The following is a 16,062-nucleotide window of genomic DNA, read 5'->3' as shown; positions in this document are numbered from 1 at the left end:
AAGGATGCGGTATTAGCCAGAGAACACAGTCTACATCAGTCAACCTTTTTTGAGTCAAGATCTGCTTTTAGAGTTGACAGTGTCCCTAGATCTACCAAGCCAAATAGCCATGGTCATTACTGGTACATTTAATATGTTACTGTCACATATACTTTAGTAGAGCGAAATTCTTCCGCCACAGTTGCATTAGTGCAAGGAGGGGTAAATAAACACAGGGGGGACCTTAAATAAAGGGATTTGAAGCAGGGCTGTACAGTACCACATGTAGCCAAACTCTCCAAACATGCACACATTACACAGCCATAAATATACTGTATATACACTAGGGATGTCACGGTAAACCAGTTTTACTATTAACCACGGTGTGAAATGTCACGGTTAATAAATAGTGAAGGCTCTCCTACACCGCCTTTCCGTTGACACTCATAAAAACGTACATCCGGTACCATAGACAGATTAGCGCAACTCGCACAGAACCAAAACAAAGTAACACCAACGGTGCACTCGAACAGAAAAGAGAGGGACCTGGCTGCTCTTGACAGAAAGTGCTACTCGTCATCTTGGCAGAAGAACAACGAGACACTATCAACAATGGTTTATATTAGGGGTGTGAATCTCTCATGTAAAAGACGATACGATTCACATCTAGATACATGGGCACGATTCGATACAAGAAAAGATACATGTTCATAAAAAACGATTCAGTACGATTCGATGCGATGCGATTCGATGCAGTTCGATGCAGTTGAAGAATGGAAAGCATTCTGAAAGATTTTTTATCATTTGCTTAAGGTGCACATTCATTTTATATTATCAATTATCATGGTCATGTCAATTAGGCAAATACAAATGTGTGAATATGATTATCTAAACTGAGGTTTGTATCATATTGAAATGAAAAAAAGAATAGTAATTTCAGCCAAACAAAGCAGTCAAATACAACATAAAAATACATTTTTATAGACTATAGATTTTCTAGAGTTATATCTGATTGTTTTCAAGGAGCTGTAGCCTATTGTTGAGGTAAGACAATACCAAAATAAAATCAAGTCTGAGTGAATATGAGCAAAATAATAATAATTTGTAGCCTACATCGTTTTAGCAGCAAGGGTCAAATTATTCTTTAACTTTAAGGAAATCCCTTCATCAAACGTAAGGCTAGGCCTACTCTACAGACTATCGTTGCCGTTTAGGAATGCTATAGTAAGTGTTTAATTTCGCGCTAGATTTTGACAAACAAAAGAGTAAAAACTGTCAAACACCGACAGAGTGCGAGTTGTCACGTGCTTAAGTTGCAGTAGATGTATGGGTAATGAAGTCCTTTGACTACTTTGGGCAATGAGTGTAGCCCAAAACGAACTTCATTCCCCACAAATCCGTGCCACGTGTAGTTTCAAACCAGGAAGTGGGATGAACGCGCTGCTTGCAACGTAAATCAGAGTCTGAGCGAGCAGAAAAGGTTATGAACCGATTTGTAACAAGTAAATCGATATAACGACCGGTTCATTTCAGTTTTATTCCGATACGGGGCTTCACATATCAATGTAGCCGTATCTTACACGTTAAAAACGGATACCGATACGTATCGGTTAATCTTTACACCCCTAGTTTATATCAGCCCAAAAAAACGATGCACAGCAATACCCTCACAATTCCTAATTTTATTATCGATACTTTTAAGAATGACAATGTTGTTTTGCAGTAAGATGCGTGTTCGCAACAAGGCGTGTGTTTCTAGTGCCTCCCCACCCCTAGTAAAGCCTGCGTCTTTCCTCACACTTTCAAGCTGCAGCTGTCATGCCAAAAACAGCAATACATGGCTGCTAGTTTAAGTGATGCTGAGGCTGCCCAGCAACAAATAATAATAGGCGAATGTTAAGTTGATTTGCTCACTTGCATCTGTCAAGTTTGTATAGCTAACCTGCCTAAGCTATAAGATTTAGTTCATTTAGGTTGGGTTTAATGACATTTCAGAAATAGGCTACGCAACCTATTGGCAAACTTTGACATCTGGAGTTACTTGCTAACTATCTCGCTAGCTCACGTCATGTCATTTAAGTAGCTTCTAGTGCTCACCAAAATCACAAAGGAACATTGCGAAACATTTATCTCTTCTATGATCCCAGAAAGATTTTCTTTGACTTGTTATTTTTTTTGAACATTTATTTTATCTAATGACACAGAAAAAACAATTAATTGCATCCACATATCCTTACGTACTATGCGCAACTATTTTTCATTAGCCTAAAACTGTTAGCCTGAAGGCTAAATACTTTCACGTATTTCTTAAAGTGACAGGCACTCAATTACACCTAGACACCACAAATGTGCACTCAATTAGACCTCCACATTACATAAATGATATGCCTAAGTGTAATAGATTAAAAATCAATATGAAGTATTCAAATTACTAAATATTCTTACCTACTAGTAATTACGCACATCATAAAATACTATAAATCATTAACAAAATATATCATCTTTATGAATTTCAAAATGTATGAAATAGAAACATGACATTTAGCCATAATCTTCACTCGGTGTGTGTGTGTGTGTGTGTGGAGGGTGGAACAGAATTTAGGATGTTCTCTATATGTTCTCAATTAAATTTTTATTCCATGTTTCCATTATCTACCTCCAAAACAAATGTTGTAACAATGCACAAACTGGAAATACTAGAACACTTTCTAATGGTGTGTTCTACTACAGCCTTTGACTTTTTATCCAAAAGGGAAATGCGGATATACTGTAGTTTACAAAGCAGAGTGATTATTTTATTATTACTATGCGGTGTCTTACTGTGAAAAAACAGCAATAAATAACCGTTAAAGATCAAAACCTCTAAAGAATGTGTTTGTGTGATTTTCTACATTAGTACTGTTGTGAAAAATATTCCCGCAAAATAATTGTAATAATCGTGAAATCGTGATTATTCTTCAGACAATTATCGTACCACCGAAATCTCTAATCGTGACATCCCTAATATACACCCACACATACACAACCACTATACTTGCATGCGAAGCATCAATAAAACATCATGTACATGGGACAAGTCCATTTAGGATTCTGACAGCTTGTGGGAAAAAACTGTTTCTGAATCGTGTGGTGTGGGTGGTAATGCTCCAGAAGCACTTGTCAGAGGGAAGCAGAGAGAAGAGTAATTCTCTCCAAAATCCCTTCTAAAATAATCTGGCATGATCTTGCACATGAACTGTTCTAATTAATAAAAGTAACAAAACCCCATTGTTCATGTCTGTCACAGCAACCATTTGAAATGTCAATTTAAGGAGCCATTTTGTAAGTATTATGTCAGAGGATCATGTGAGGGGAAATTACGTGACATAGAAGGACCTCTTGAAGACCTCAACTACTATGAGTCAAGGTTAGTAACTCTCTTAAAAATGTAACATAATTAAGTGTTTTTAGGCCATGGTCAGGCAAGCTTAGGTTACATGTCAAATGGTATGACCTCCTTAAAATATTGATAAATCATAAATCATAAAATATTGGACTAACCCTAATCCAAACCCTAATCCTAACCTCTAACTCTAACCCTAATCCTAACCCCAATCCTAACCCCAACCCTAACTCTAACCCTAAACCTAATCCTAACCTTAACTTGTTATGACAAAAAATGTCACTTAATAACAGAAGTGTTATGTCATAAACGTTTATTATATGACTTGTTTATGACACGTTCATGACAGTGTCATGTCACTCTACGTCGACACTGTCAAGTAAAGTGTAACCAAATATTGAATTTAATGTAAAAAACTGTGTTTGAATATTCACATAAAGGTGAAGTGTGTACATAGTTGTCCCTAATAATGCCTGCAAATTTTGATTTTAAATAGAAATGTCAAATGGTGTAACAGGTTACACCATTTGACTAGGGCTGGGACAACGCGTCGACGTAATCGATGACGTCGACGCAGAAATATAAGCGTCGATTAGTCAAGCATAACATGTGCTGCTAAATATTTTTAATTTTACACCTTCAGTGTTTTCCATACGTTGACTAATCTGTGGCTGGGCACCACGAAATCAAAACCGGCCACCACACACTGATGTTCTATGTTGTAGGCCTGCTATTTAAATTAAAGATAAGATAACATAATTTCATTGAGCTGCACTTTTTACTCACACAGCCTCCTCCTCTGCATGTGCATTTAACAAAATATTCACGATTGTTGAAGGATTGTTGTTGCCACATAGAAGCACTGCATAGAACACAGTGGGCTAAATTGCTATTAAATCCGCTTAGCATCGTGACCATGCTGCGCAAATTTGTTCAAAACCGCTGCATTAAAGTTTAAGCTCTACTAAGGTCTTATCACAACATAGTACATTGAGGAGACTAAACGAAGTTAAGTTACAGTATGCAATCAAGCAGTAGCCCTACCTCAAAGCTAACGTTAGAATACTGTTTGGATGTCAAGTTTAGCATGCTTACTTGCAGCTGCTTGTATTACTCGTGCAGGGCTCATTTTATTGACTCTGTTTGCAAAATCCCGATGGAAATGGAAAAGTGTTTTCCAAGACTCAAAAGTGCTTGTCCAAAGGAGAAGTACGAACTGTTATTTGAACTAACTACGTTATGAATTGCATACACACATCAGCAGCCTTTTAACTGTGTTAATGTTAATTGCAAGGATTCCCACACAAACGTCTTAAAATGACAGGCACTCAATTAGACATACACTAGCCTACTGAACTTTATTGAATGCTACCTCTGACTAAGAATGCATTACTTTGCACTTGTAGTTACTTGCACTTCAGTCTTTTATTTTGGAATCTTAAGAGCAATAAACATATATTGCAATGTTAAAGAATTCATGTTTTTTCATTCAGATATGTAAATAAACAAGTTGCTATTAGTGAATTAATGGGGAGATAATCGATAATCGAATCGAAATCGAATCGGACTGAAAAAATGAATCGTTAGATTAATCGATGCATCGAAAAAATAATCGCTAGATTAATCGTTTAAAAAATAATCGTTTATCCCAGCCCTACATTTGACTCATTTCTGTTTGAGACCAATTTGATCAGATTCAGGGCCAAGAGTATGTAATTTCAAGTGGCAATTGTATTATCAGTGTTTCCCATCAGTTGACTAATCAGTGGAAGGGCGCCACGAAATCAAAACCGGCCGTCACACATTAATGTTCTATGTTGTACTATTTAAATTAGAGATAAGATAAAATCCTTGAGCTGCCTTTTCTTGCCCCGCCCCACTCTCTCTCGTAACGAGCCCGCTGCCCTTCCTCTGCATGTGCATTTAACAAAACATTAACGATTGTTGAAGGATCGTTGTTGCCACATAGAAGCCTTGCATAGAAGACGGCGGGCTAAATTGCTATAAAATCCGCTTAGCATCGTGACAATGCTGCGCAAATGTGTTCAAAACTGCTGCATCAAAGTTAACTCTGCTAAGGTTTTATCACAACATTGTACATTGAGGAGACTAAACGAAGTTAAGTTACAGTATGCAATCAAGCAGTAGCCCTATCTCAAAGCTAACATTAGAATACTGTTTGGATGTCAAGTTTAGCATGCTTACTTGCAGCTGCTTGTATTACTCGTTAAGTTATGCAATCAAGTATCTCACAGCTAACGTTAGAATACTGTTTACTTACTGCTGCTTGTCAATTTTGTTACTCATGCAGGTCTCATTTCATTGACTGTGACACTGAATGCTTGCAAAATCCCGATGTAAATGGAAAAGTGTTTTCAAGCCTCAAAAGTGCTTGTCCCAAAGAGAAGTATGAACTTTTATTTTAACTAACTACGTAGAAAATGTTATGAATTGCATCCACACATCAGCAGGCTTTTAACTGTGTTAGGGTTCCCTCACGAACGTCTTAAAGTGACAGGCACTCAATTAGACCTATACACTACCAAGACAATCTCTACCAATAACGTTATGTACCACACAATAACAATATGGCATGTTTCTGATAGGCCTATTTGACAGAGTAAGCATATTAGTGGAGAGGTTTTATTTTCAATTGTCAAAAGTACTTAATATACTTCATTTATCAGCATCATCTCCGTTAATAATGTGGTTAAGGTAGAGTCAGAGGTGTCTTAGGTTTTCCTCCTTAGTAAGGCTGCTAAGGTCATTTGTGCAACAGTTTAAGAGATTTTTTACAAAATAAGGACAAAACCTTAAATACTTAAGGGAACATTTTAAGGAAACCTTAAGAATACTTAAGAGTGTTTGTACACCTGATTTTAATTTAAAGGGGCCCTAAATCAGGTTTTAAGGGGAAATCTTAACTTAAGGTGCTTCGTGCAACTGGGCCCTGCACCTTCAGTGCTAGGCCCCCAATACATTCATACCTGTAGATGGAGGAGTTGCAGGGTGGCTTTGAACATTGTGAGCAGTCTGACGAGTCATCCTCACTGGTGAGTGTATGTGAGGTGAGCAGGGTTCAAACTTTTTCATATCTGAATGTAATAAAAGGATGCGGTATTAGCCAGAGAACACAGTCTACATCAGTCAACCTTTTTTGAGTCAAGATCTGCTTTTAAAGTTGACAGTGTCCCTAGATCTACCAAGCCAAATAGACAGCCGTGGTCATTACTGGTACATTTAATATGTTTCAAGTTCAAGTTTCAAGTTTTACTGTCACATATACTTTAGTAGAGCGAAGTTCTTCTGCCACAGTTGCATTAGTCCAAGGAGGGGTAAATAAACACAGGGGGGGACCTTAAATAAAGGGAGTTGAAGGACTGTACAGTACCACATGTAGCCAAACTATCCAAACATGCACACATTATACAGCCATAAATATATATACACTAGGGAGGTCACGGTAAACCAGTTTTACAACCCCAATTCCAAAAAAGTTGGGACAAGGTACAAATTGTAAATAAAAACGGAATGCAATGATGTGGATGTTTCAAAAGTCCATAGTTTATTCAGAACAGAACATAGATGACATATCAAATGTTTAAACTGAGAAAATGTATCATTTAAAAGATAAAAAATAGGTGATTTTAAATTTCATGGCAACAACACATCTCAAAAAAGTTGGGACAAGGCCATGTTTCCACATCTTACCACTGTGAGGCATCCCCTCTTCTCTTTACAACAGTCTGTAAACGTCTGGGGACTGAGGAGACTAGTTGCTCAAGTTTAGGGATAGGAATGTTGTCCCATTCTAGTCTAATGTAGGATTCTAGTTGTTCAACGGTCTAAGGTCTTCTTTGTCGTATCTTACGTTTTATGATGCGCCAAATGTTTTCTATGGGTGAAAGATCTGGACTGCAGGCTGGCCAGTTCAGTACCCGGACCCTTCTTCTACGCAGCCATGATGTTGTAATTGATGCAGTATGTGGTTTGGCATTGTCATGTTGGAAAATGCAAGGTCTTCCCTGAAAGAGACATCGTCTGGATGGGAGCATATGTTGCTCTAGAACCTGAATATACCTTTCAGCATTTATGGTGTCTTTCCAGATGTGTAAGCTGCCCATGCCACACGCACTAATGAGTATAAGTATATATACTCTTTTGATCCCGTGAAGGAAATTTGGTCTCTGCATTTATCCCAATCAGTGAATTAGTGAAACACACTCAGCACACAGTGAACACACAGTGAGGTGAAGCACACACTAATCCCGGCGCAGTGAGCTGCCTGCAACAACAGCGGCGCTCGGGTTAGGTGCCTTGCTCAAGGGCACTTCAGCCGTGCCTACTGGTCGGGGTTCGAACCGGCAACCCTCCAGTTACAAGTCCGAAGCGCTAACCAGTAGGCCAATGCAGCCCCATACCATCAGAGATGCAGGCTTCTGAACTGAGCGCTGATAACAACTTGGGTCGTCCTTCTCCTCTTTAGTCCGTATGACACGGCGTCCTAGCCTGACGAGCCAGACCCACATTAAAATGTAGGGTCTGGGCACTCACCGTTTGCAGTGCTCAGTCCGAGGGGCGGGATAATCAGTTGTCTTTCAAATTCCCTCTGCACGCAATAGGACAGCGGCAGCACTATGAGTCCCATGCGTTTCCCACCAGCGGAGCTAGTTGGCTAGTTCAAACGTTTGCCAACTTAATAAAAGCTTAACTCGTGTCACACTGTTCGCCAACAGCAACATCCATCTTATTTGTTTTCAAGTAGCAGGAAATTCAAGCCAAACCGTTGCAACTCTGCCATCAATCATTATGTTAAGCCCACCTAACGACTCTATACACGATTTCATTGGCCTGATTGAGTTTCGATTTCTGGAGCTCACAAGCCAACGGAGAGTTGCTAGACTAGCCCTGGCAGCAAATGTAGGGGCGCGTCTAGATTTCTAGGCTAACGGCGTCCCTGATTTCCGAAAAGAACTTCAAATTTTGATTCGTCTGACCACAGAACAGTTTTCCATTTTGCCACAGTCCATTTTAAATGAGCCTTGGCCCAGAGAAGACGTCTGTGCTTCTGGATCATGTTTAGATACGGCTTCTTCTTTGAACTATAGAGTTTTAGCTGGCAACGGTGAATTGTGTTCACAGACAATGTTTTCTGGAAATATTCCTGAGCCTATTTTGTGATTTCCAATACAGAAGCATGCCTGTATTTGATGCAGTGCCGTCTAAGAGCCCGAAGATCACGGGCATCCAGTATGGTTTTCTGGCCTTGACCCTTACGCACAGAGATTTTTCCACACATTCTCTGAATCTTTGGATGATATTATGCATTGTAGATGATGATATGTTGAAACTCTTTGCAATTTTGCACTGTGGAACTCCTTTCTGATATTGCTCCACTATTTGTCGGCGCAGCATTGGTGATTGGTGATCCTCTGCTCATCTTTACTTCTGAGAGCCGCTGCTACTCCAAGATGCTCTTTTTATACCCAATCATGTTAATGACCTATTGCCAATTGACCTGTTCCTTTTTTGTACCTTTAACTTTTCCAGCCTCTAATTGCCCCTGTCCCAACTTTTTTGAGATGTGTTGAAATTCTAAATGAGGCAATATTTGGCAGGAAATTTCAAAATGTTTCACTTTCAACATTTGATATGTTGTCTATATTCTATTCTGTTGAATACAACATAGGTTTTTGAGATTAGCGAATTATTGCATTCCGTTTTTATTTACAATTTGTACCTTGTACCAACTTTTTTGGAATCTGGGTTGTACTATTAACTTGCATAGAAGATGGCGGGCTAAATTGCTATAAAATCCGCATCAATGCTGCACAAATTTGTTCAAAACTGCTGCATTAAAGTTAACTCTGCTAAGGTTTTATCACAACATAGTACATTGAGGAGACTAAACTAAGTAAAGTTATGCAATCAAGTATCTCAAAGCTAACGTTAGAATACTGTTTGGATGTCGAGTTTAGCATGCTTACTTACAGCTGCTTATCAATGGAAAGGAAAAGTGTTTTCAAGACTCAAAAGTGCTTGTCCCAAGGAGAAGTACGAACTTTTATTTTAACTAACTACGTAGAAAACATTATGAATTGCATCCACACATCAGCAGCCTTTTAACTGTGTTGTCCAAGTCATGCTACCGCCACAAATTCAATCAAATTCTGTGGGAAACACTGACTATTATATTATTTGTGTAATTTGTTTATGAACAGTAGCTTTAACATGGTTTAATTAGATTGATGAATAGAATAGATTCTCTGAATAAATGTGTTATAATCTATATATCCCTTGTGATTATGTAGGCTACAAATGTAGGCTGAAGGGTAAAGCATAGCCTACTGAAAAAAACTAAGCTGGAGATTTGGAGTTGTCAAAGGATATTTTGCAATTATTTCACTGGTCCGGCCCACTTGAGATCAGATGGGCTGTATCAAACCAAACCTGAACCAAAATGAGTTTGACACCCCTGGTATAGAAGTAAACCCCCTCTCCTTGCCCCGCTCTCTCTCGCACTCCCTCCCTCTCCTGCTCAATGAACACGCGCGACTTAAATAAAACATTCACAATCGTGAAAGCAAGGACGCATAGAAGACGACTAGCTAAATTACTATTAAATCCGCTTAGCATCATTAGCATGCTGCACATATTTGTATAAAACTCTTGCATTGAAGTTGACTGATCATCTCAATACCAACGTTTCCCAAAAGGGCCTGTCCCAAGGAGAACAAGTATTACCTTGAAACTTAAACACACATGGGAAAACTGAACAGTCCAATCAGTAGACTATGATAGGCTAAGCTAGCCAACTATGCTACTTTGTTTACAATATTTCCAGGCTTCAACCAGACAGCTGAATTAAAGAGGTAGAGTTGTAATAAAAAAATAGCAGGCCTAGGCTATAGGCTAATCTGCATAAAGTGTGCTGTCATAAATATCAGTCATTCAGAAAAATATTTTTATATCAGGATATAAAATAATAGATATATTATATTGTAATCCTCTGGTGTTCTAAGGGAGGCTATTAAAATGTTATTTAATAAAATGTCTACCCCCCCCCCAAAAAAAAAAAGAAAAATCGAGATTTGTATCGAACCGTGGGTCAAAAATCGTGATACAAACCGAATCGTGAGGTTGGTGTATCGTTACAGCCCTAGGCTATTGACTTCACCATGCAGCTGCTGCTTCTGTTTTGCAGTGTTAAATTAGACTACCAGTCCGATTATAACTTTACCACTCACAATTTAACCTAAAGACAATGGCTAGCCTATTTAAATGTCCACTCGGACAGAGCGACAGAATCTCATTTTCCTCAGCCGATAGTCTAACCATGGCACCATGGCAATATCAAATGAACGAACGATACACGGACCATGTATGTCTAAATTGTATGTTTAAATTATATGTCAATTATATTGCAAGGGCCATCGTTCCCGGAGCAATTTGGGGTTAAGTGCCTTACTCAAGGGCACAAGGCTGGAATCTGGTTATTGAACCCACAACTTTTCAGTGCATACAAGCCCAGCTCCTCAGCCACTACACTACCACCGTTTTTCTCATTATTTAGGTCAAGCAACAAAGCTGTAATACTGACATCAATAGTAGTCAGTGCTTGTTTACTAAAGTGCCTTGACAGTATTCCCTCTATCTATCATTGTGTAAAGACCACACCATATCAGATAAACAATTGGGAATGGGAGAAGTGCCAGGTGGATCTGCAGAGTTAATCAAACACAAGCTCTCAGATTTCTCCGGTTCCCAAATAAACACTGTGAGAAATTCATTGACTAGCCTACTAGCTATTCACACCTATAAGCAGTAGATCCTAAACAATTCAAATTAAATACACATGCACATGATACTAAACCCCCGAAAAGTCCTTTGAATTATGGATTTTAAGTCTATTATATCTATAATGTGGGTAATGTCGTTCTGTGAATTAATGTAGGTTTAATGAAGAATGAATTCAGGTGAAATTTACAAAAATATGTATGTTACCATCCATTTTAGCATTGTTGTCTGTGTATCCCGCAGATCCATGACTTCCAGGATCAATATCTCCTGACAGTTTCATTCCACATGATGGGCAGAATCTGAAGTCTGGTTGCAGCCGGGTACCACAATGAGGGCAGAAATGCAGTGCCATCCTCTCCATCACTGAACTGAACAAAGATTAGAAGTTTAGAAAATGTCAATCAATTCAATTCAATTGAACCCTAAAGCAAGAGCTATGCAATCTATGCTGTGTCCTCACCATGGAGGTATTAGACCAGGAGAGAGTGAGGATATACTGCCCCAATCATTTCAATGGCCGATGCTACTCAAGCCAAAAATACACTTAATTGACTGCCACCAATAGAACTCTGAAGTTCGCCTACAAAAAAGAACCAAAGCTGCCATCTTTGCCCATATAAGGAGATCCGGGTGTAAATTAAAGCTCAAAAATCTAAGTTTGCCGTCTTAGCGTACCAAAGATCACAAGTGTGTTGAGCCAAACGTCTGCATTTCATACTTCTTTGCCCCGCGAAAGTTAAACAGGTGCGATAATTCAAAAACCCCCATGTTATTTTCCCATAGGAAAAATCACTAGATAACGGATCTCAAAGATGGCAGCTTTTTTGTAGGCAAACTTCAGAGGTCTATTGGTGTATCACATACATACAAACTATTCACAGCACTTTACTTTTTCCACATTTTGTTATGCTCAATTCTGACCACATCTTTACAAACAAGCCAATCAGGTACCTATGGCCACAAATTATGTATTCCATGTGGATTGATTGATCTTCATTGCTTAGAAACTGCCAGCTCAGCAGAACATCCATCAATCCACAGACAACATGCTTTTGTGTTCACCAGTAAAGGGGCATCTAATTGGCTTATTAGTGAAAATATCTGAAAATACACACAAATTGCAGACATTATTGACTTATACCAAGGCCTAAAAATATCATATGAACGTGGAATATTCACACTTATAGACTCTGATAATGAGGTCATATATTTTTTTAAAGTATATATTTTTTGGGGCTTTTATGCCTTTTATGCAACAAGACAGTGGAGAGTGACAGGAAGTGAGTGGGAGAGAGAGTCGGGGTGGGATCTGGAAAGGACCACGGGGCGGGAATCGAACCCGGGTCGCCGGCGTACAGTGCAGGTGCCCCAGCCAGTTGCGCCACGGCTGGGGCCAATAAGGTCATATTTGACAGTTCTTGAGACGTGAATGAATTCTTATTAAATATGATGCATGAACAAAACAGGCATCAACTTTTTGTTAAAGTTGTCATGGTACTTCATGATGATTCCAGAATATGAAGATCTTTTATTGGCCTATCTAGTAATTTATTGTTGCTAATAAATCACCATCAACTTGTTTTAAATCGAAAGTTGACCGACATGCAGGAATGGGAGGGAACTTTTCACTGGGGATGTGCATTTCAAGCCAAAATACTATTTGATAATCACAGAGAGGGTCATTCCACGTCAATTCAACCAGGGCCCACGCACTTAGGTCTCAAAAAATTCTGAAAAAATTACCAGGTGTACCTATGTTACCCAGGAGAGACACTGTAAAATTACTCTTATGTAAGATCAATACTTCCCAAGATACAGCCAGTTTTACAGGGGGAGGGGGGTGTCGATTTTGTTCAGCCTCTTTTTGACATCAATATGTTTTGTATAGAGCTACAACAGGTTACTCTATACAACCACAGGTGGCAGTGTGGTGACTCTATATAAAACATATTGATGTCAATGGGGCATTTTGCCCATGTTCAGGGTGGAAAATAAAAAAGAAAGATTTGCATAAGACAAGTCAAATTGGTGTTTTCAAAAAGAAGACATCATGAAGAATAAAGAAAAACATATTTAAAAAATCTTTGTATATTCCCACAAGGTGTTTAGGTGCTCTGAAAATGATAACCAAAATGATTTTTCAGACTTGTGAGGTCTGCTGTTCAGACCCTGAAGGGATTTATTTTCTGTTCATTGCTTTTTGTGAGAGTATTTCTACTTATCTCAGTAAGGAAAATAAATCAAGAGCCTATGTTGAGTACAAATATGTCTTCTGAAGGCTTAAACAGAGCCCAGCCAAAAACTCCAATAAAATTTGTATCAACTTTGAGGGACAGCTATGACCACGCAGGATTATCCAGACCAAACGTGACGATTTTGCTACATACTATTCCTATTTATGTACCAGCATGCAAAATGTGAGCCTCCTACATGGTTTAGTTCTTGCGCTGTAGGCTTCTTTGACGAACTTTGACAAAAAAAAGAGGCTGAACAAAACACACCCGACACCCCCTCCCCCTGTAAAACTGGCTGTATCTTGGAAAGTATTGATCTTACATAAGAATAATTTTACAGTGTGTCTCCTGGGTAACATAGGTACACCTGGTAATTTTTTCAGAATTTTTTGAGACCTAAGTGCGTGGGCCCTGGTTAAACTGACGTGGAATGACCCGAGAATTAGTCGACTATTAATCAAAGGTAGCTAATGTGACTGTGGGGTAAGCCTTATAATGATTGTTTGGGCTACAAAAAGAAAGCCGTCTACAGTAGGCTATTTTGAACTGAACACAGCCTGAATGTAACATAAAAATGAACTTTCTACTTTCCTATAATCAATTCAGATCTGTAATCACAAAACTTCCTATGTCAAATTGTACCTGTTTTATGTAAACGTTATTTTATTATTGTTATTATTTTATTATGAATATTTTCTTTATTTTCCCCTTCCTCCTTTATAATGTTATGTAGGTTATCTTATTATTTGTTATATTTTGTTTTATTTTCCACCATTATTATACTACATCTCTTGTTATTCCATTGTTACTGTGTAATCTCAGCTTCACTGAAAATGAGGACTACCCTCAATGAACCTCCGAGAATAAATAAAGATTGAATGAATGAATGAAGGATGGTATGCAGTTAGCCTTAACATTAACTTTAGACTACATGTCTTCATACAGTAAACATAACCAACTGCTCATTTACTCCATACATTTTTCAAAGTTGATTTTAGCATGGCGGCCCGCCACAGCAAAATTAATACCGCCATGGTATCAGAATCAGGGCAGACGCACAATGTAGTTGCTTTTTAAATAATCCTGCCGATGTATCCTCCCTGCTGGCTGCCGCTCACATTGCAATTTAACAATGAATAAAACTAGTCAGAGGTTATTATGGCTCGTCCAGTTTCACTTCACATATTATACAGTATATTGTATTGGTGTAGCCTATTTAAAACATTAACTTTCTTCTCAGTGTTTCCTCTTAATTTTGTAGCGGTGCCACTGCTTCAGAATTAGGGCAGACGCAAAATATTGTCCGGACGCATAGTAGGCTAAATGCCCTCCGCTGGCTGCAGAAAATTGCAGTTTAACAATAAACAGAAATTCTAATCTGAGGTATCGTAAAACCACCAATTACCAACCCTTTCGTTCGAAAATTCTAAAACAACAATGTTTTTTAATACTTAAAAATAACATTTGATAAATTAACCTTACATTTTTCAGTAGCCATAGGTGTGTAGATTTGAACAAAATCTAGTTTGGTTTTTACCGGGGATTTTACTGCCTGAAATACCCGATATTGTTTCCCACGCTCGGAGTTTAGTGCTGGGCTGGTGGGTGCCTATTTCCAACCTTTCTCACAGCACATCAACGGTTAGACCGAGAATTCTCGTCGCAAATCAAAATTCCACTGGAGCTCCAAGCGGATTTGTACACGCAGCCTTACAACACTGTTTACAGCTCTTCGAGTCAGGGTGAAATGTAATTTTTGGTACACAGCTAATTAAGATACACTTATGGTGTGGGTGCTTGCATTTCTTTAAGAATCCGCCGTCTTGGTTTGTATAGAAATAAATATTAAGTGACACATATACATAAGAGGTTGGAAATACGGGACGGTTGGTAATAGGTGACGTTCCTATACCTGTCTAGTTTTATTCCATACATACATTGTTTTTATAGACGTTAGTGGCATGCGCTATCAAGAGCTTCCATGTGCTATGCATTTTTGTCAATATCGCAAAAAAGAATTTTCGCACAACTTGGTGATAAGGTGTAGCACAAGCTAAGGAAAACCCATTCATTTCTGGAGCTAATCGTATTGAAAGTATTTCCCATATCGTAGCCTATTAGCTCGCTCACAACAACAGCAAAAATTAAACATGGAGAGTGGATGTCTCCGGGGAGACACCGCTGTTACATTAGATGTGCACTCAATCGCGATTCGACGCAGGAAAAAAGTAATGACTGGTAGGAAAGAAGGTAAATAGGTTGTGTTGTGGGTTGTGTTTCTACAACATGTTGGCACAAAACTTAATTTCTGTCATACACTAAGTAGGCTAAGCGTTTTCTCTATTGTCAACGTGAACTTTGTTCAAGCAGTGACATGTGGTTTAATGCATGTCAGACAGAAGATGGGCCTGTCCTTAGATCCTGAATCCTGTCCCTCTCAAGTAACGACCCCCGTGTTATTATTGGGGGCCAAGCAGCGAAGCTGCGAAGGCACCCATTGTGTTTCTATGATTGGGGGCCAAGCAGCGAAGGCACCCATTGTGTTTCTACGTTTTCTTCCCTATTATTATTATTATTCCATCATTGAAGTCAATGGCAGCCCATTTTGGATTTTCCGCCGTTTTGAATTACATCAAAATCACTTAAAACGTATCAGAGGTCACAAAT

At 38.7% G+C, this 16,062-nt stretch overlaps 1 protein-coding gene across 4 annotated transcripts in view; it reads right to left on the bottom strand.

The window, feature by feature from the left end:
- vrk3 (VRK serine/threonine kinase 3) overlaps positions 1 to 16,062 on the bottom strand; it is a 118,474-nt gene that overhangs the window by 76,794 nt on the left and 25,618 nt on the right. For all 4 annotated transcript variants that reach the window (XM_076287940.1, XM_076287941.1, XM_076287942.1 and 1 more), the window contains exons 2-3: positions 11,366 to 11,529; positions 6,349 to 6,456 (exon numbers count right to left, since the gene is read on the bottom strand). In XM_076287940.1, the coding sequence (XP_076144055.1) occupies positions 6,349 to 6,456; positions 11,366 to 11,529 (272 nt within the window). The remainder of the gene's footprint in view (positions 1 to 6,348; positions 6,457 to 11,365; positions 11,530 to 16,062) is intronic.

Source organism: Alosa pseudoharengus, unplaced genomic scaffold (genome assembly GCF_046254945.1).
Source record: "Alosa pseudoharengus isolate Yale_2024_CS ecotype anadromous, Long Island Sound unplaced genomic scaffold, YU_APseudo_1.1 YU_APseudo_1.1_scf_16, whole genome shotgun sequence".
In the NCBI taxonomy this organism is placed as follows: Eukaryota; Metazoa; Chordata; class Actinopteri; order Clupeiformes; family Clupeidae; genus Alosa; species Alosa pseudoharengus.
Note: the sequence above shows the minus strand (reverse complement) of the source record. Positions and strands in the feature narration are given on the sequence as shown.